Here is a 20,909-nt window from a genome sequence, read left to right as displayed (position 1 = left end):
TCCTCTGAGCTAAATGTTTTCTTGTGTCTTATTACAGTATTATTAAATATAAAAATCTGAGCAAAAGTGGCATCTCCTGTTCAAACCGTTTCCATAACAACCACCAGACAGCGTTTACATACCAAACATGGACTTTGATCAATGTCACTGAATAAATGTAGAGATATTAAGCTTGATATTAAGCACATTAAAGTTTTTAAACATCTTTACCATGACAACCATAACATCACTCCCATATTCTGTCCTGCTATTCTTTAAATTTGAGTGTTTCTGTGAAAGGCCGTCCAGGCATATTTACAGGCACCAAAGTGTTCTGAGGAGGAGGAAATATGACTTTAAATACTGGTAAGAATCCCAGCGGTTCTCATGCTGCCCCCTGGTGGTGGGGGTGTTTTCTGGTCACTACTCACATCAAGTCCCTAATCAGTAAAGCTCCTTTATTTTCTCTGAGCCAGGAGGAAACAGCAGGATGATTTCCATGGTTTTGCTTCAGCTGAACTGGAATAAATACTTGTACAACAGCAGCAACAAACGAGTGTTTTCTATGAAACTCAAGATACCATTTGACTTGGTGCGGCTCATACTGGGCCTCTGTATTTGTGTGACTCACTTGGCCGCAGCGGTGAAGGCCAACTCCACATTCATTCCTGATTTAGCGCTCGTCTCCATGAAGGGCACTCCAAACTCCTGCACAGGAAACACGACTGCTTTTAGCATGCCGACGGAAATCTAGTGAGGGGAGAAAATAACCCTGGAAATGATTAGGTCTTTATTAATGCACACTTTGTTTGATGGTTGGGGTTTAAAATACCTGCAGAGGCATGATGGAGTTGAAAATTAGCGGCAATAACTCAACCTCTTTTTGAAAACATGTCGATATTTCTGGCCTTGAGCCATTTTTCGCTTTCTTTTTTTATTTTTTTTATTTTTTTTTATTTCCAAGCAGAGTCTATGAAAAGTGCTCCCAGGTACGGAAATATGATTTTGTGGAAGCGAAAACTGTCTTAATATTCCAGCTGAGAACGGCGTCCCGACATCTGCAGAGGCTCGGCCAGATTTCCTCCCCGTGAATTCAAATTTATCCTCAGAGGTTCTCTGAGTGAAACGGCCGGGGTAATTCATTTAGCAAGGCGCCACCGTTTATGATAATAACAGCATTATGCAGGGCTACCAAATGTGTAATTTAACAGAATAATCAAGAAATGACACACAGACTAAGGACGGAGGGTGTTTGTGCCAGAAGATGGAGCAGAGCAGAAAGCTCCTGTGTGAAGTGGAGAAGGTTCACCTTGGCCAGTTTCTCTCCTTCCTCTCGCTTCACCATTCTGTCATGTGTGGAGTCGGCCTGGAAAACACGACAACATGCGGTTGCTCTGATAGTCTCAGCGCCGACACAATGTGAGAATAATATGCAACTTTTTATTTTATTTTAGAAAATACCAAACAACGTGTACAGAATGTTGTTAACTCAAATGTATTTAACTGGTGCAGATAAATACACCAAATGCAAAATTTTATTTCAAGAATTTGTCTCAAACAGTAAAACTCCAAAAATTTATTTCACGTAGAATTTTTTTTGTCATTATTTCTGGAATATTTTAGCTTACAGAATACTAGAATTTAAAATTCTCTTTCAATTTCTAAGCCACAAAAGATAATCGCTAAAGAAGATTACTACTATAATTTCTTGGTCAAGTTATCGTCAAGCAAAATTTGTTTCTGTATTTGTTGTTATTTGTAGTCGATACCCACAGGTGTCTCCAGGATGGAAGCATAATACCGAGGCTCAGGTTGTTCTGTTGCCATTTGTTCATTTTTGAGTTAAGGTCAAATTTCCATCTCTTTTTCAAATCAATGTTCTAGATCTTTAGAGTGGAGAGGCACAGAACCGACTTTCTTTAGGCCCAGTGTGAAGTTTCCGCAGCGCAGGATGGTTTATAGCGCCCTCTGCTGGTGACGCTCCACTGAGTTTTATCAAATTCAAAATGAGTTTAGACATTTTAGAGAACTGGGTGCTTTGCTCTGATGACAAGCTTTCATTTTCCAGCTGTACCTGCTCATTTTGCTTAAAGCACCAATTCCTGAGTGAATATAGTGTAAAGCAGAGGTGGACGTTTATCGTACTGTTCATCATTTATCGTGATACGCTTCTTATCATGATAAGAATTTTGATTTATCGCCACAATAAATTCCAATTAATGAATTAAATAAATAAACTAGAGAGTTATATCATGAAATCCACAGTCACTGTGTTGTTGCTCCTTTTACACCGTTTGGTCACCCGTTTGCATTCACGGGTCCGCCTTGGCGCTCCCATTCTCTCTACACCCTCCTCCTCCTCCATGAGCCTTCCCGGCCACCCTCCGAGTCCATCTGCCCATCCATCGCCCAGTGTTGCCAACAAGGCCTCACCTTGTTGCCCAGCAGCATGACCACCACGTCCTGCTGGGCGTACTCGTGAATTTCCGTCAGCCACGCCTGCGGATGAAAACAGAGCAAAGATTAGGGAAAGAAATGAAAAAGGGAGCAAAAGGACGAACCAGGGATGACAGACGGAGACAGCGGTGATGAAGAGGAGAGTCGAGGATGAAGGCTTGTGAGGATTGTTTCATGAAGAGAAAGACAAAAGACGCATTTGTTGTTCTCTGATCGTCAGCAACCCGTGTGCTTTCTTCTTGTATCTCGGTCCATCCATCTCCTTCCAATTACAGAGTTCCTTTGCTCTTGTTAGTCTTTGGTTTCCACTCACTCAGCTCTCTCTAGAAAACTTCTCATTTATTTGTGGACTGCGTTCAACCTTTAGGTGCAACCTTTTGAAATGCATTATGAAGAGTACTTCTAACCCAAAGAAAGTAATGACAGATTTAAGACTAACAGGACTAGCAAAGACGAAGACAAACTGTTGTTGTATCTCCAGATCTAATTAGTATTGGTCCAGTTCTTCAGCTTGTATGACATAATTAAATTCACGTGGAAAAATGAATAAATGCACTTGGAAATACTCCACTGCACCAATTAAGAGACAGGTGAAGTGTGTTTTGTATGTTTCGGTGTAAGAGATGAGACAAAACAGGATGGCAATGCAAAGAGATGAGTAGCTATGGCAACTAGCATGTCAAAGTTGCTTCAGCCTCAATGGAATCTTGTGTTTTCTCTTGAACTTGTATCCTGCTTAAACCGTGCTTCATGTGTTGACCTTTTACTTTTTAAATACTATTTCCTGCCCTTTTGTTTTCCTTCTCATCAGGTTTGGAGACTCCTTAGTGTGGAGATTATTGAAGATACAGGGTGCGTGTACACCAGCCCTGCTTAGGCCGCTTTAATCAAACTCTAGTTTGTTTGCCTAGAAAGTCTGGTCGTTTGGGGAGGTGTGAACATGCAAGTGAACTCTGTTCCGCCTACAAACCGAGGTCTCTGTCTGATTGAAGTGAACTCTGATGCAGTTCAAATTGCAAGCGGACTGAAGACCACTGCAAAAGCAAACCACACCAGCTGAAAATGTTGATGTTATGCAACTCAATAGAACCGAATCTACTGGACTATCAGGTGTGAAAACACCCTCAACTCTAATCCAAGTACTGCATTTTCAATGTGAAACAATCTTAGGGAAGTTATCAAACTTGTTTTGTACAAAACCTTGAGATATAAAACTATCTGAAAATCCAAAACAACAACAAAAGGAAGTGCAGTCAGCATGAAGCCTCTGCAACGCTTCCAGCTACTGACTAAAGACAGACATTCAGAGGTTGATCCCTCCTACTGTGGTAGGAGATTTGTTTCTTCTCGGGGGGACTTGCAGCAGGGTTCTGGTCATTTAGGAAATACCACCCCATCACTCTGCCTTAAGGGGCTTTCAAAATAATAATACTTTCCATGTTTGAAGTTTTGACAACATGAAAAGTCAAGTTTGAGCCAATGGCTTCTGGAATCCTGAAAACTTCATGCTTTCTTTCAGCGTTTATTTGTTTCACTTGATATATTATTGATGACCAGACTGTACAACAGTTAACAAAAGACTCGCTTTTATGACAGATGATGAAATAGATCAGGGGTGTGTTGAAGCAGGGACATATGTAAAAGTTGCAGGATGGTATCTTTTGAGGAACGGATTTGGACATCTCTTTAATAGACTATTTCAATTCATGTATCTGACTCTTACGCCACAAAACCAGCTGCAAATTCTGAAAGTTATTATCAAGTTAACAGAAAACAATCAATTGATCTGACTGACCAATCTACTGTATAATTCTGTGGTGGAACCTTAAGAGAATGTCTTAGTTAAGTTATAATTTAAAGTTTTCTGGAAGAGTGGATGAAAGCGCTGAGATAGATTCAGAAAGCCATATAGCAAAGCTACGTTAGACCTTTAGAGGTCATGATGGTAGTTTCCATCATGACTGCATCATTCAGTTGTTTCTAGAAAATAAAAACCAGAAAGCTAAAGTTGGCAGAATATTTACCAATTAAAGACGACGTCATCTCACCTCAGTTATACACAATGTGTTTTGAAGTGTAAGAAGGTAAAATATTCTTTGGTCTGTTTGATCACGGAAAACAATACAGTGCAAGATTTTACATGTTTCTTTCCACTTTCACAAATCTAAAAAGGTGTTTGATCTAAAAAGAGATGAAACACCTTTTCCCCCTTTTCTGCTTTGTTTTAACCTTTGTTTCAATAATTAGTCCCAAACAAAGCTTCTCAGTGGATTTTTTTTAATTAAATGATTGAAACACTGAAAACATCACATTATCTGCTATTTGTTCTTTGTGTAACTAACTTTCCAGCTGCTTTCTGCTTGCATAACCTGTTCAAGACAGATGCAAATAAAAAAATATAACATTAAGGTTTGGCACCAGTTAAGAACCAAAAAAAGATTTCCTGGAAGAGTTTTTTTTCTTCTCTTTTTCAGCTGCAGCCTTGGTTGAGCAATGTGTATTTTAATATGTCAGCCCTGGCAATACTTTCTACTGATGAGGAGGAGGAGGTGGCAGGGATGAGCAGCAGTGTGTGTTCGTAATGTTTAGGTTTGGGTTCACATCCAGCCAACGATTCCATGTTTACCTGAAGCTGATTAGGGAGCAATTTGACAGTTTGTTGGCACGGTGGCGAGAGGTGCAACAAAATTAAACCCAGAGAGAGAGAGAGAGAGAAAACTCTACCTCAGGATGCCAATTACTCTGACAAAAATATGGCCTAATAATCTCACACTGTTATTTCCTTTAAATAGCTGTACTGAGCTTTTATCACAGAGTTCTGAGGAGAAACTAAAATATCTTTTTGAACTTTAGTGATGTGTGAAAGAAGGACAGACATCACTGTGGTGGAATCTTAAGAGAAAAGAGAAATATGCAAAACCTTTCCTCAGCTCAGCGTTTCCAAGACACCATTTTAGTGCCTTGAAAAAATAATCAGACCTCAAAAACTTCAATGGATTTCATGTGATAGATAACAGATAGTGACAGATTAATACGAAACAGTGCCAGAATGTTTAGTGGAAGGAAGTGATATATAGTTCTTTAAAGTGTTTTACACTGCAAAAACACAATTTTACAAAGTATTTTTTGGTCTAGTTTCTAATGCAAATATCTTAGTATGCATAAAATAAGATGAAACTAACTTACAAGTGACTTTTCAGCAAGATATAGCAGACTTAAAACAACCTCCTATGGCATCCTGAAAAGTCACTTTTAAGTTATTTGCACAAGAAACTAGAGCAAAAATACTTGGCAAGATTTTGAGTTTTTTGCTACGTATAAATAAAGATCTAAAACAACCTATGTTTATTTTATTTATTTATTTATTTTTACATAAACATGAAGTGAACACAGAACAATCTGGCATCATTTAACATCTCCATTCAGGAGTGAAGAAAACATCTAATTTATGTCAAGGGAACAATTTAATACTTAATGCTGAAAGGAGTTGCAAGATTTTACTGCCATGAAAATAGCTAAACAGTTTTCTTTTCCAACTAAAATATATTTAATGGAGTCATTGACAAAGTTCACACCAGATATCAATTATGACCCAAGAAATCAACAAATATTCTCCTTCCAGCAGGACAATGTTAAACTATCTAGGAGGATCTATGTTAGGATCTAGTTCGGACGCCTCCCTGGTGAGGCGCTCCAGGCTGAATGGATGGATGAATGGAAATGCAATCATTTCCTCTCCACACTTGTAGAAGCTGCTTAAGAAGAGAAAAGGGGCTTAATTTATTATTTTGTGTTCCTTGAAAGATGGGCTTCTTCTACTTAAAACTATCTGAAGGACAAGATACTAAATAATGAGTCCAACGGGATCCAAGAGTGCCCTGCTATGGACTTCATTAACTTTCAATCTTGTGTAATTTTCTGTCCACGGATGATGATGAATAGTTTGATTTCCTGTCATTATCCTGTTAATCCTGATAATGTGCGAGTGTGGGTTTGTGTAAAAGTCAAGTTGGAGTTTGATCAGGGTATGCTGGTTTCTATTAAGAAAAACAGAAGTATTCTGATTGATAACTGGGATCGACTGGAACACATGTATGCTTTGAGACGACATTTGTTGCAAACAGGTGCTACATAAATAAACTGAATTGAACACAATCTGGAACATGGAAGTTGAGCATTCTCTGGTAAATGTTTATAGCAATCACCCAGCTTACATCTACCACACAGTTGAAAGAACCGTTTTTATTCCCACAGAAGGTTCTCGATCCTGACAGCCTTCCAGCTTTCACGCTTCCCTTCAACAAACAAAAATCTGAGGTCTTTTATTCTACCGACCAAATGACAAGGGAACAGACCTCAAATCTGTGTTATCCGTTTTAGCTCTGCCGGTTTCTGAGTTCTAACACCATGAACAAAAAGCTTCAAACACAATGTCTCTCTACCAGATTTGAGTGCCAAGTTGCTCTGGGCCTATTGTTCTCTCCATCTCCTCCATCTTTAAGTACATTGAAAGCAGAGTGCCCTACTGGATGATGTGCAGTCCACTAAAATGAAAGAAACACTCAAATCAAGTGTAGACGGTGAGCTGAACAGAGAGCTGCCGTTACCATTTCAAGCATCAATAAGCACATATTGACTCTTGCTAGCAGGGAGCAAACATATTTCATTGCTATTGAAAGAAACAGGAAAAAAGGTCAGAGCTTTCTCTTAAACACAGGTTCTGTATAGTGTACACACACAAACACACACACACTTGTCTTCCTCTAGTGTTCAGTGTGTGAATCATCAAAAAAAGAGCTCTCAGATCAGCAGTAATCCCTCCCCCTCGTGTGCAGGTTTACAGTATCCCGAGAGCTTTACATCGTTTCATTACACTAAGATCAATGGTGCAGAGCCCGACCCCACACCCCCCAACAACACACAGACCTGCCAATTACTCACGCAGCCTTTAAAGATCCCGGCAGCCTGGGGGCGGATTAGGTGAGAAGTGGAGGGGGAAGGAACCCCAGTTTGGGAGCTGAAAGTGATCCGACTTCAAAAGGACTGGCTGTCGACACGCGGAGTCAGAACGCATACGGTATGAGGCGGGATGCGCCGAGGACACGTGTTTGGCCGGGTTTACATGTGATGCTTTGTGACTCGCTGTCAGATTTGGGACGTTTGCACAGCTTCCAGTTCGACACAATGACTTTTGAGCACAGACAGAGCAGAAGAAGAGAAAGAGAGAGGGAGGAATGGCCAGAAGCAGTTAAAGGGCTGCAGTACTCACCCACCTTATTATCAAGTTATCAAGTTATTGCTGGCCAATTGAGATTTCACGGGTTTCTAGAAGTCAGAAATTTGCATATTGCTACAAAACCTCCATCCTTTATGGTTCAAATTACTAAAATGGGATCTCAATGTTCACCGAGTTGACATTTGACATACATTCATATTTTGAGTTTTCTCTATCATATTCGTAGAACCCTTTTTGTCTCATCCTAGTGAGCCCAGTTTGGAACTGAAGCAGGACCCAACCCCACGTTGCATTCATCAACTTGCCAAATATGGTTGAAGTTTTAAATACAATCTCCTCCAAAATGACTGTTATAGAATCAATATAGAAAATGACAACAAATCCAAAAGCAAAACATTTCAGAAATGGACTCCTAAAGATGATTTAGGTTTTTCACTGTTTAACTATTAAGTTAAACTACCACTTGTTTCCCATTAATATCCAAAATTCCTTCACTGAAGGGCTCATCACCTGACATCTGAGCTACTGCTGCCATCAACTTAACATCGTCTCATCAACAACGGCTCAGACTTTGAGTGATTAACACAGTCTCTTTCCTAGACAAACGTATTGACTGAGATTTTATGGCAACTCAGTAAAAGCTTAGCATTTAAATGAATACAGCAGATAAAAATATATTAATATGGGCTGGCATTCCCAATAGCTGTTAGCAATAAAATGCTAACAGCTATCACATTTTTACCTGACCACTACCTAGAAACTTTCATGTTGAGATTCAAGCACAAGAAAAGGCATATATAAAAAAAAAATCAGGAAAGCACTTCAAGTTTTTTTTCCCCATACAGTCATACAAACAAATATCCCAAAATGAGCATTTATGATATAAGAAGAAAGCTGGTTATGTTTTTACATTTGGCAGATGTTTTTATCCAAGGCGACTTGCAGGTGAGGATAGAACAATGTAGGTAACGTCAGAGCGAACTATGAGCTTTTTAAGGCTAGGTCTTCAGCTAGGTCTGCAAGAGTTTCTGGACGATAGACAGTGACCCCCCAGCTCTGATACAACTTAGTATTAACATCGCATGACAGAGTCTGGAGTGTTTTAAGTGCGGCATAGACATTGCTAGATTTCAAACCCTTGACAACCGGAGTAAGATAAGACACTAACCTTTGCGAGAACAGTCAGGTTGAGAGAGTCTTTTCCATTAACCACTTTGCAGGCTAACATTAGTTACTTGAAATAGGTACGGACAGCTAAAGAAAAGTGCAGCTCAATGAACACACCTATTCTCTTTTAGGCTGACTGAAGACCAGATGTGCCAGTGGCAGATATGTCAAAGCACAGGCTGGCTCCAGAGACCAGTTAGGAGAGCCTGTTAGTAGAACCTGGCAGTAGTCATGGCCAAGGACTGCACCAGGAGATGGGTGGTGTGATAGGTTGTTTATAAAGTTATATCAAAACAATCTTTTGACTTCTTGCAAAAAGAAAAAAAAAAAAAAACTGGACTAAAAATCATGTAAATATCGCAACTGCCTGGCAAGATCACCTCCCCAGGAGACGCCCTGCTGGTGTTGTAAACATTTCTGCCTGCAGCTGGAACAGAGTTTGTGTAGCAGAAAGAAGCTATGAAATGTGTGAAAGCAAATGTCTAATCATTTAGGCCTTATGACAGGGAGCACTTAAATGTAAACACCATGCGGAGAAGGCATTCAAAATGCAAAGCAGCAAAATCTTTGCTGCCAATAAGCCCCACAGACTGAGAGAACATCCAGTTCTCTGTAATGGCTTTTCGATACAGAATGTGAAACTGCTAGTGATTCATAAAAGAACTGAGTCAGAGTTGTTAAGGTGAGACCCTGATCACATCTGTATATGTCACAACAACCCTAGGAAATGTCTTTCTTAAAGGCCTTCACACACTTGCTTCACGGTACGACAGCAACAGCTGTTTGCCAACCGTGTTTGTGAGATGTGATTACGTGACGGTGTGAGAACTGAGGCATCTGTGGTTTTCAGGGTGTTACTTTCAGGAAGTTGTCGTAAGATTTGGGTGGACCGCTATGAGACCAAGACGGAGAGGGGATGTTACTGACAAAAGCTCTGAAGAGATTAGTCGAGACTGAGATCAGGACAGCGCTGCAGGTAAACAGCTTCTCACGTTTGATATATTACATTTCACAATCAAGTGTAAGCTTGATATAAACCTTAATATTTGATATTCTTATTTTAAGTTTGAATTTATGACTATGAAAGGAGTAAGTGCTCACTAAAATGTGTTGTCAAAAATGCCCTCACATTTACATATTTAACATTTGCTGAACATGTTTCTACTGATCAATTCTACTACACTAGTTCTTTTTTTTTAATCAGGAGAAGTACACATTTGTAAAATGTAAGAAAGAACAAACTTCAAGGAAAGATCAGCATCAACAAAGTTAAAGTAATGAATCGAATGGATTTCTTTAAAATCATTTTAGAGTATACAGTAAATATTTTTTACTTATTGTTTGACTGCGGACTTCAAAAGTCACAGTGAATCTTTTATTAAAACGGTTCTAAAATGTTCTTCATTTAAAGAGAAGCGTTTATCTATGGCATGTCATTTCTCATTAGGAAAGGTGTGGTTTGTCTGATGTACAATGTTTAGGACATGTGTTGCCACTCCTGGAAGAGTTCCTGTTGTGAAAAGTCAGTGGTTTTGAAACTTTATTTTAACAAGTCCAGATGGGTATCTGCTGTTCCTCTTTTTAGATGCAAAACATCCTGAACACACCCTTTCCTTATTCTCTGTGTTTCTACTCAGAGTTCTTTTCACATCAAGGTTCCACTCAACCAAGCAAGATGAAGAAATGTTCCACGGGAGATATAGCCTCTGCTTGTCACAGCTCTGTTAAAATGAGAGAAAAAGTGTGTCATGTAAATACCGTCGGCATCAGAGCACAGAGCAGAGAGAGTCCAGGGCCAAGATGTCCAACAACACGCAGCCACGTCCCCAGAGAGAGACCGAACTTGACGGTCTCGACATCCAACGTGAGCTTTCGCTCTCATCAGAGACGGTGGTCAGTTGACTTCTGTAAATGCCAGACACCGCCTGTCATCATGGTGAGGAAGAACAAGAAGGAACCCGACCCTCCTCAGCGCACTGCTTCCCTTCTGCGACTAGAGACATCCTCGCATTCGTCTTTCAAGCGATACTCATGCCCCACCATTGGGATCTTTTCATCGACGTCTTCCTCTTCTTCCTCCACCTCCTCCTGTTGTTCCCCAACTTCTGTTCCCACATCCGTCATCATCGGCCCAGATCCTTTAGGATGGAAAATACAACCCAAATCCAGGTCTAACTCCTCTCAGAACCGCACCAAGAGGCTGTCTCTGCAAATCCCTCTCCCCACTCTCCCTACTCTCAGATCTCCAAACCCGGAGCCTTCGTCTCAAACCAAACCTGCACTCGGACCCAAACCTTCCCGCCGCCACCACTCCGAGTCCTCTGCCTTCTTGAAATTGCTCGGGAAGACTCTGCCTGTGGTGACTCTTGAGCAGCTCCATGCCGTGCATCTCCGGCGAGTTAGCCTTTCCGATGAATCGGACGACGTCTTTGATGAGCCGGGTCAAAGCCAGGTAAGAGTGACTGCTTCACCTCGGAAAATACCGCCCCCTGTTCCAGAGAAGACGGCCATGGCCAGGAAAATAGCGCAGCTGATTGCTTGTTCGCGGCAGCCTCGCAGGCCGGTTACAGTCAACATCAACAAGATCACTGCAATGAAGCCAACGTCTGAACACTGGCACAATAAGGGCCATAACAACATGTGTGCCACAAAAACGGGTGAGTTGCACATAGAAATAAACTTTTACAATCTTGTAAAGGATGCAATTTGTTATCTACCGCTTAGTTCATTATTATTTATTAATCCAGCAAGAGGTGTACTGCAATGACTTTGATGATAGATGACGTTATGGGTATAAGGAAACATGACAAAATCCTGAGTGTGCTGGAAGGGCAACACTCAGATGGATCCCCAGATTTAGCTAATTTCAGCAAGATAAAAGCTGTTTAACAATTTTATAAAATAGCATTAGGTTGGTCACCGTTTCCTCAGCTGAAGAAACATCTGTGTATAAGACAAGGTTGCCCTACTCCAGTCCTTCAGAACATTCATTATGTAACTTTTAGATTCCCTTCTGCTCCAATGCTGGCATCACATTAGCAGTCATTTAGCTCTGCAGAAACCCCGTAATTAGAATTTCATTTAATTTAGGTATAAAAAATATGTTTGTCGATCTACTGGTGATATCAGTATATGCAGAACTTTTTCAACCTCTTTGAGGATTTCTTCATTTTCTACAAACTGATTGTAGACTACAGACTGATTGTGATTCTACAAACTGATTATTTTTAAACATGTCTGTGAAAATATTTCTTTTTTTTAACCATTTATTTCTGAAATATTCTAAAATTTCAGGTCAATTGGTAACATTTATGAGGGTTGTAGCAAGGTAGGAAGTGTTTTACTTTGAGGGCAGCATAATTAGTAACACCTCTGAGTTAAACTTCTGAATGAAGAATATTTATTGTGAAATACTCACTGAGAAAGCTGCTTTAAATCCATTTTACAGTCAGAGTTGAAAATTTGAAGACGCTGTTACAATTTTGGAAGTTTAATGTCAGTTTCCTCGCCCACAAACATCACATTATCCTATGAAGTCAAGCTTTTTTGGAAATAAATACATAAATACATACAAAATTATAAATGATGCATGAGGCAGTTTTTGCAGTTTGCCCCCACAACAAAGTGGACAGCCCAGAGTGTTTTTCATCCTGATTAACTTCCAATGATTTTCTTTAGGATGTGAAGAGAAGAAAGAGACGGCCTAACACTTGAAATCAATGCTAACAGCATTAACTTTCTTTCAGCCGAGCTGCATCTTGATAACGTCTGCAACAGGACAGGTGAACCCCGCACTTCCCCCGGCCGTGAAATGTGAGGAGATAACTGAAGAGTCTCCTCCTCAGCTTCACAAATTACGACCACGGGGTGTGAAACCGAGAGAACAAAGTGTTCCCAAAGACACGTTCAGTCAAGTTTTTTTTTTTTTTTTTTTTTTATGGTTTTATGCTCTAAGGACTAATATTGCTGAAATTGTTGAAAACAAAAATGTCTCATTACTTCAATATTTTACTCCCCCACCCCCAAAGCATCTGTGCCGTCTTACAATTGCAGTTTGTGTTTTGTTTGTGAAAATTATTGGTGTGACTGAAAATGTTTGGACAAGCCCAGGTATGCAATTACTTTTGAATTAAATTTAGTAAAATTTGTTTATATGCAATTACCTCATCTGAGTTGAACAAAAAGTCTGAAACAAAGATAACGAGGCATCGTGATTTAACTACTGTTTGTCGACATGTCAGATTATGTGTATGAAAAACAGCAGATTCCCTTTATTATTAAAAACAACAACATGGACATGAGAATAGTGAATTTATCCAGCAAAAATGAGCTTTTTATGAATAAGATTTCAAACTAAATCCAAATGTGCACAACCCGAGTTTACAATAAATCTGACATTGGCCTTCCTAGCGGGATACAATTCTTCTTCATAATGTAATAGGTTTGCAGCTCTGGGAGGTGTAGATAACCACAGAAATGTTATTAACACATTAATCCTCATCCACATTTTAATTCCCGTACATTCAGGACCCACTAACCCAGAGTGGGTGATAAGATTGTAAAGAACCTTTTTATGGAGAAGAAACTTGTTAATAAGCGTATGAAGCTGTCTGTTGCCCCGCGGCTTCCTCATAAAGTGACAATGAAACTTTAAACAAGCTTCAGACGCGGTTATGTTCAAAACCTCTACTCTGACAGAAGCATCTGAGGAGGAAAACCAGTCTCTACCTAAATATCATGCTACATATTGCACATATTAAGGTGAAGCCTGGAAGATTTCCTTCGCTTTTTAACCTCATCACCAAATATTTTAGCTTTCATTGGTGTGGAAACGTATTTGGAACATAAAAAACATGGAACAGTGGTGAACCTTCCCAGGACTGGATGCCTCACCAAAGTTACCAGGGATGCACCGATTTGACAGTTTGGGCCGATATCAATATCCAAAATTAATATTGCTGTTATGGTAAATAACCAATATTAACTGATGCATACATTTTATGAATGTTTCACAATCCTTTTGACGATTAAAAAAAACCAATAACACTGACTTCATCACTGCTTCAGTTAAACTCTCCACAATCCTACACTGCATCACTGTCACATGACCAACCAAATGAGGATGCACAATACAGAGTTCTGTTAATCTACTTAGTTTAAATAGAGGTGAAGATAGGACAAGATAGGTTGAGGAAGTCAAGAAAGTAAGGTGCAGAAGTTGAGACGCAGCATGTGTCTCGGCTCCTATCAGTCACACATCCCAGATGATTTGCACTTGACTCATCCTGATGTTACAACAAATGACCAGATAGAAAGCAACAGAAAGGCTTTTACTAATGTAATGCTTCAGTGTGTTCTGTATTTTTTGTGTCTTTATGATGTAAAGCACTCTGAACTGCTTTATTGCTGAAATGTGATATACAAATAAACTTGATTTGATAAAAGCTAAAAATGGGAGAAGTTACAATGTTAACATTAATGGAGATCTAAAAACAAAAGCAGTAAAATCTGAATTATAATACGTTGGGTTTACTTCAGGTGCGAGTCACATCGGATCGGGCGTTGAATTTTCTTGGCTCGATGGAAACTCTATTGAAGATGCACACACTCTGGTGGAAAATATTTTCTGCTTTTAAATTCAGACAAAACAGAAGTCGCTGAAATTAACCGTTAGTAGTGATTGTCCGGGACCTGCTGTTTACAGGTATGTCACAAAAAATTGGAATGTTGTGAAAAAGTTACGTTTTGATTGTCATGATCCGTGTTTCTGTGTATTTATTTTTAAGGGTTTTCTGTGTTCAGTTCCTTCCTGTGAGTCTCTGCGTCTTCCCCGTTGATTACTTCCCAGGTGTGTCTAGTTACCTGATTACCCTCCCTGTGTATTTAAGTCCACCTGTTGTCTCCGTCTCTTGTCGGGTCCTTGTCAAACGTACGCCATATGTCATTTGTCCGCCTGCCATCACAGTAGAACTGTAAAGTCCTGTGTTGGTCTAGCTCTCGTTTTCAGTCTTCAGGTTTTCAGTTGCTACCGGTAATTAGCTGTGTGCTAACTCTCTGCCATGCTACCTGATCTGGACTGTTTTGAGCATCTTCGTTAAATTCATCATTTTCTTCTACAACCTGGGTCTCTGCGTCTCTCCTCACCACCTCTCACCCACCGCACCTGACATTGATCCTTATTTCAGAAAGTAAAACTCATACAGATTCGTCACACACTGACATTTCTTTCTTCTAATTCTGATCACTATGACTTACCGATAAAAAAACTAAATTCAATCAGAGCAGGCTGGAAACAACCATTTACAAAAGTCCATTTTCTGAGGCTCAAGTAATATAAAAAACAGAAGGAAGTACGATTTCAAAAGTAAAACTGTGTACCACTTCAAAGTAAATGTGCATTTCTGTGCATGAAGTAAAATTATGGAATAGTTTGGATGAGGAGTAGGAAAAAAATCCTCTACTGTAAATCCATTTAAAACATTTACAAGAAAAAATTACTAAATCTAATATATTTTTGAGTTAAAGAGGAGAATGATATACTGTTTGAAGTTTCTATGGTTAATTTCATGTATACAGCCCTGAAAATGTGCTTTGTACTTAGGGACAGGTTTGTAGAGTATTGTGCTTCTCCCTGCTTCCTTTTCATAAGTGTATTAGTTAATTAATGATGAAATTTGTTAAGTCGAGTAAATAAACTGACTGAAGAAGACATACATGTGGGAGAGGTTCAGTTTTGAATTATATTGTGTAATAAAATATTAATCCTCAAAAGGAAATGACATCAGGAAAATAGAGAAATTCATTCAAAATAAGAAGAGTTGACAAAAAGAGGTGATGTTGAATTCTCCAGATACTGCTGTGAATGCACTGGGACTCTGAGTTTTTAGATTTAAATACATTTTGTGAGCTGCAGAGGCCAAACCGATGCTTCATGCTCTGCATCACTTCCTGCAGACTCCAACCAGCATGCTGCTCTCTGTCTGCAGTCTGAAAGCCAAGTGAGGAGGTTCTGCTGTTCAGTCAAGATCCTACAGCTCTGTCACTTCTCATTGTTGGCACTTCAAGGACTAATTTACTTCCCAGACACCTTAATCACCATGACAATCATGTGAAGAAATAGTTTCAAATTTCTCCTCCTTCCTTTTTCGTTTGGCTCCTGCTACTTAACCTGCCAAGGAGCTCAATCTTTTCCCAGGTGTCTGTGGGATCATTTTAAAAGCTCAGTCAGCTGCACTTGCATGCTAAATAATAATATAAAAGAAGTATCTTTGCCATGATTACAAATGAGAACAGATGTTAGAAAGTGCCACAAGTACCGTCAGCAATCACTGAGAGGCAGCACAGCATCCTAATAATGTAAAAAGAGAAAAGGGGCCAGTAGAAAATCTTAAGCCGCCACTGATTGTTTCATCTTGACATCCAGCAGAGATGTTTCTACCGTTTCCTGATTCCTTCCATGTCTATTTTAATTCTAAATTAAAATAAAATCAGAATATAAAATTACACATCTGAACAAAATTGATCAGTGTCAGGTTAAAGTATAAACTCCCAGTTAAGGATTCTCAATTTTGTTTTGTTAAAACTACAAACTTTAATATATTTTGAAGCTGTAGTATGCAACTTTTATTAAAATAAATAAATAAATATTTGTTGAAACTGTCACAATGTTGACACTATGTTATGAGACAGATAATCTGTGAGAACAATGAGTAGAAAATGTTAAAGTGCTCTTCTGCCTTCTCCCAGTGCTAATTAGAAATAACCAATCAGAGCCAGGAGGTGGGTCTAAGCGCTGTCAATCACCCTCCGTGTGACCTGCTCATTTCCTCCCTGATGTGTCTGCTGTGTTTTTCATGTTTTCTCACTAATGTTCCCTGACCAACATTTAATGTCTTAATAGAACGGCAGTATTTATAACGAGAATATTCTCTTTTTGTTACTTCTGAAGGCAACTGGATTGAACAGGATTTTCTTCATCAAGGTTATCAAGGTAAGAGGAGCAGAATACAAATGCTGGCTATATCTCTTTTCCATTAAGCATTAATTCTGCAAACTAAACATCATAATGGGTTAAAGTGTTAAGTTGCATTTTTTCCTGGCGTTTTAATTTGAAACAAGAAGCAAAAATACCACCTAAATTCACAGATCGTAAAAACACTGTAAAATGCATTTCATCTGTTATTTCCTTAAATTTATTTGTACATTTAGAATCATGCTGACAGCAACTGAGCCACTGTCTTGCTATGTTTTATTTCTTTTTTAAATGCAGGCTGCAGTGACAGGCACTGACAGCAAAAATCGCTATTTTTCTTATGCCGTGACACCTGGAAAAGAAGGACTGCATGACATGTCACATAGTGTGAAGCCACATTTCGGGTCACCAGCATGCATATGTGGGGAAAACAGGGCAAGCTTCCACCTCTGATGTCTCGCCTGAGAATAACACTATTTTTTAAAATGAATAAACTTGTTTATTCCATTGTTCTGACTTCAGACACCTGGATTCCTCTGTATCAGGGGTTCTCATACTTAATGTTCAAACTTCTAATCTTATTTCTAGATATGATCTAAGGTACATAACAAGAAAATACATTTTGATTTGACTGAATCTGCTTACAAAGCAATAGATGGATGGCTTAATGTGTACATTTAACAGTGAAGCATAATGGCAGCTTCAATTGGATACAAAATGTAAACTTAAAACATTACAAATGTAACGTCTCATACCTCAACATAAAGTGGCTTTCTTTAAACACAGGAATAAAAAAAGTATAGAGTATAAAGTGCAAAAAAACGGAAAACTTTCCATGAGGCACTGACTGCCTTTGTTAAGCTAATGCTAATTTGCTAACGCTAATGAGCTTTTAAATGGACTGCTCAATGTGCTGATGGCAGAGAAACAATTTACCATTCCAGGAAAACGTTTAATCAGCCGTCTTGGTTTCAACGCTAACTAGCCTCAGCATTCACGGCAGGCTGTTTTTTGGAGCTAGCTGTAGCGTAAAATGGCAAGTTGCTGAGGCTAGTTAGCAATTAATTCAACGCGCTTATGGCGGAGAAATACATTTCTGTTTAAGGAAACCTTTTTGTCTGCCATCGTCAGTGCCAATGCTAACTAGCCTGAGCATTCACGGCAGGCTTGGTGGTGTGGAGCTAGCTGCAGCGTAGCGGAGCGCCAGGAGGAGGATGTGAACAGTAGCAGGTAGGAGGCAGAGGAGCCTGATGTTTTCACAAATTATCCATCTCATGTTATACTATCACAACATAGTGACAGTTTTAGCAAATATTTCTAAGTTACATAAGGTACAGAACTGTCTATGTTCATAAGCAAGATTAACCATGAAGCTGAAGTGAATATATTCTAGAAATTTTCCTGCGAATTGATTTCAAGTAAATAACCGAAACTTCCGAAAAAGTGTGAGTGAGCTGGACAGATGGAGTCCGAGAAGAAATAACGAGACGAGACATAAAGAGGGACAGGAGGAAATCTTCTTCCACCCAGCGGGGTGAGCAGCACGGGCTGAACAGGCTGAACACACCGACGCTTATTAGTCTGCATGAGCGCGGGACGGCACATCATGTGAGCATTGTGTCAGAATTTGTTTACCCAATATGCGCATGAGTTTGCATATGTGGGTGTTCAAACTTCTCTGCTTGGTTTGGCAGCACAGTCAAGAAAAGGCAGGAAAAAAAAACACAAGGTTATCATCAAGACTAGACACTCTGAACCTGATCCCACCTCATTATCCCTGCTACAGCTCGCCGAGAGGCTTCTGTGAAATGCTCAACATTTCTAGCCGCAGGGTTTTGATTTTAGACATTCATATAAGTTTCTCTATAGGTGACGTATGTCAAAATGCTGCAGAAATGTCAGTACAGGTTCTTCTGAAACATTCGTCACATGTTTCTTCATCATAATGTAGCAGTCTGGTCTAAGAGTAATTCGACATTTAATCCTACATTTTAATAACACAGTGTGTTTAGGACTATTTCGTACAGATGGTCAATATTAATACTTCACACAGTGACAATGAAGTAAGTTTTGATATTGATTGCATCAAGTTTTTTTTTTTTCTTTTTCTGGATTCTAGTACGCCTCGTTTAAGAATGTTTTATTAGCCATTATCAGCAAACTCGTGGGATTTATGTCAACTTCGTTCAATTTATTCGATTACCTCCATTTTAGAAATTATATTTTATCAGGGATTAGGGTTTGCAGAAATTGGGATTTAAACTTTTTAAATTAAAATTTTCTCTCAAAATACAGCTGTTTTGAAGGATTCAACTGAGAATACATTGTTCATAATTGAAGCAAACCGGGAATGAAGCTATTAAAGTTTCTCCTGGCAGGCTAGAAAAATGAATGAACAATGTGTTTATAAAACCCTTTCCCAGCTTAATCGTCTATTCTTTGTACTTTACATAACGATGGGACACAGGCTGGCCTTTTCATGCTGCTTCCATCCGCCACTGATAAGCCAGCTAACAGTGGGGACGGCTTTTTAGGAAAAAAAAACACATGAAAAAAAAAAAAAACACTGTGGTTACCATGGAGGCGAAGGGCAGGGAGCTTCAAGGAAAAAGCAGCACAGGCAGAAGAAAACGAGACAGATTTAAAATCGTAATATAAGACATAAATTTACTGAAATGGCAAACAAAACATATGAAACTTTGACAATAATTTAATTATTACTATAGCTGGAAATATATGGGCCGCTGCTTGTAAAGTTACACAGAAAAAAAAGAACAGCAACATTTGTTTTTTTTTTATTTTATTTTTTTTGTTGGGGGGGGCGGGGGTTAGGATGTCATGGAGAAAAAGATGTGGGTTTTCATTTTCAAAATTATATTGAATGTATAGTTCAAAATTATACATTTATTTCACAAGCTAAATATTTAGTTTACAAATTAAATAGCTTCCAAGTGTTATATTCAACGAGTAGGATAAATATTTAAGTTACAAATTAAACAAGTACTTAGTTTGTGAACTAAATATTTAATATAGTTGTGAATATTTAGTTCACAAACTAAATATTTAGATCTAAATTAAATATTTATTTTAACTAAATATTTTTCTCCAAACAAAATATTAAATTTTCCAAACTAAACATTTAATTCTCAGGCAAAAAATTTATTTCCAAACTAAATATTTTGCTCAAAACTAAATATTTAGCAAGCAGGCTAAACACATGGCTGGTTACCAAATTATTTAGGTTGTTAGCTAAATATTTTGCTTGCAACTAATTGCTTAGGTCGATGCTAAATATTTAGCTAATATGCTAATTAGCTCATTACTTTAATTAGCTGCGAGCTAATTAGCTCAAAGTAAAAGCTGGATTTTACAGACTTCTGTATGAACTTTACTGGACACCATATTATTTTTCTCTCTCTAAATAAACCAGAATATTATTGTTTATTTTTAATTGTGCAACTTGGTCTGCCATTTTTTTCTTTTTCTTCCCCCCCTCCATTCTGCGTAAACATTTATCCAGTCGTGTGCCAGCAGACACCAGGTGTACATCTCATTGATTTCTACTCTGTTGATAAGGGAATGTCTCAGAAAAACAAATCTTTCCTGCTGCAGGAAGGTTTTCACTGATTTAAAGATTTAGTGATCTGCCTCCCCTCGTGGCCTTTGAGCGGGAGCATGTTGGTCAATAGAAGCCCCGCTGTATGTTTGTGCTTCCTGCCGCACTTCTTGAGTTTTTTTTTTTTTCTTTTTTTGGCATTTAAGCAGAAATCCTAACCCATCAGGGTGTCCAGGTGCCGTGGCAGCAGCTGTACGGCCTCGATACGGGGGCCTTAAAACCTTCAGCTTGCTGAAATGTTACCGCTCCACACGGCCGATGATGATGTGTCTTTTAGAGATTAGGCAGCAGCCTGAGGTGATGTTATTTGGCTGCTTCCAGCACTTTCTACTCAGTGATTTGTTTCATTTGTTCTGATTATTCAAATTAAGCTGCAGATGGCTGTAATTACACCAAAAGACCAAACAAGCTCGGAACATTTTAGCATAATTTGAATTGAAAACTGGACACACCCACCATTGTGGGAGACAATAATGCTCCAA

The 20,909-nt window shown here is 38.9% G+C and overlaps 2 protein-coding genes across 3 annotated transcripts in view; one reads left to right on the top strand and one right to left on the bottom strand.

Moving 5' to 3' along the window:
- LOC106948572 (ras-related protein Rab-26-like) overlaps positions 1-20,909 on the bottom strand; it is a 95,465-nt gene that overhangs the window by 3,694 nt on the left and 70,862 nt on the right. Inside the window, exons 5-7 of the mRNA XM_015034326.1 lie at positions 2,413-2,478; positions 1,289-1,345; positions 611-687 (exon numbers count right to left, since the gene is read on the bottom strand). Of these exons, the coding sequence (XP_014889812.1) occupies positions 611-687; positions 1,289-1,345; positions 2,413-2,478 (200 nt within the window). The remainder of the gene's footprint in view (positions 1-610; positions 688-1,288; positions 1,346-2,412; positions 2,479-20,909) is intronic.
- On the top strand, positions 7,379-14,035 carry LOC106948585 (uncharacterized). Of its 2 annotated transcripts, XM_015034336.1 has the most exons (5): positions 7,379-7,513; positions 9,690-9,815; positions 10,287-10,361; positions 10,477-11,496; positions 12,586-14,035. In XM_015034336.1, the coding sequence occupies exons 3-5, from the start codon at positions 10,313-10,315 to the stop codon at positions 12,654-12,656; spliced, it is 1,140 nt and encodes a 379-aa protein (XP_014889822.1). In that variant the 5' UTR covers positions 7,379-7,513; positions 9,690-9,815; positions 10,287-10,312; the 3' UTR covers positions 12,657-14,035. The 2 variants fall into 2 exon arrangements, with proteins under 2 accessions (XP_014889822.1, XP_014889823.1); XM_015034337.1 differs by lacking the exons at positions 7,379-7,513; positions 10,287-10,361 and having other exon boundaries at positions 8,744-9,815.

This window comes from Poecilia latipinna, unplaced genomic scaffold (genome assembly GCF_001443285.1).
Source record: "Poecilia latipinna isolate Pla-1442-1.1 unplaced genomic scaffold, P_latipinna-1.0 Scaffold295, whole genome shotgun sequence".
NCBI classification, from domain to species: domain Eukaryota; kingdom Metazoa; phylum Chordata; class Actinopteri; order Cyprinodontiformes; family Poeciliidae; genus Poecilia; species Poecilia latipinna.
This window is presented reverse-complemented; position numbering and strand designations above follow the sequence as displayed.

Excerpts from the sequence above, each read along its gene's own strand:
- LOC106948585 (XM_015034336.1), top strand. The coding sequence starts at position 10,313 with ATGTTTAGGACATGTGTTGCCACTCCTGGAAGAGTTCCTGTTGTGAAA. Across the intron at positions 10,362-10,476 it reads AAGAGTTCCTGTTGTGAAAA|AGTTCTTTTCACATCAAGGT; the intron begins GTCAGTGGTTTT and ends GTTTCTACTCAG. Across the intron at positions 11,497-12,585 it reads CATGTGTGCCACAAAAACGG|CCGAGCTGCATCTTGATAAC; the intron begins GTGAGTTGCACA and ends ACTTTCTTTCAG.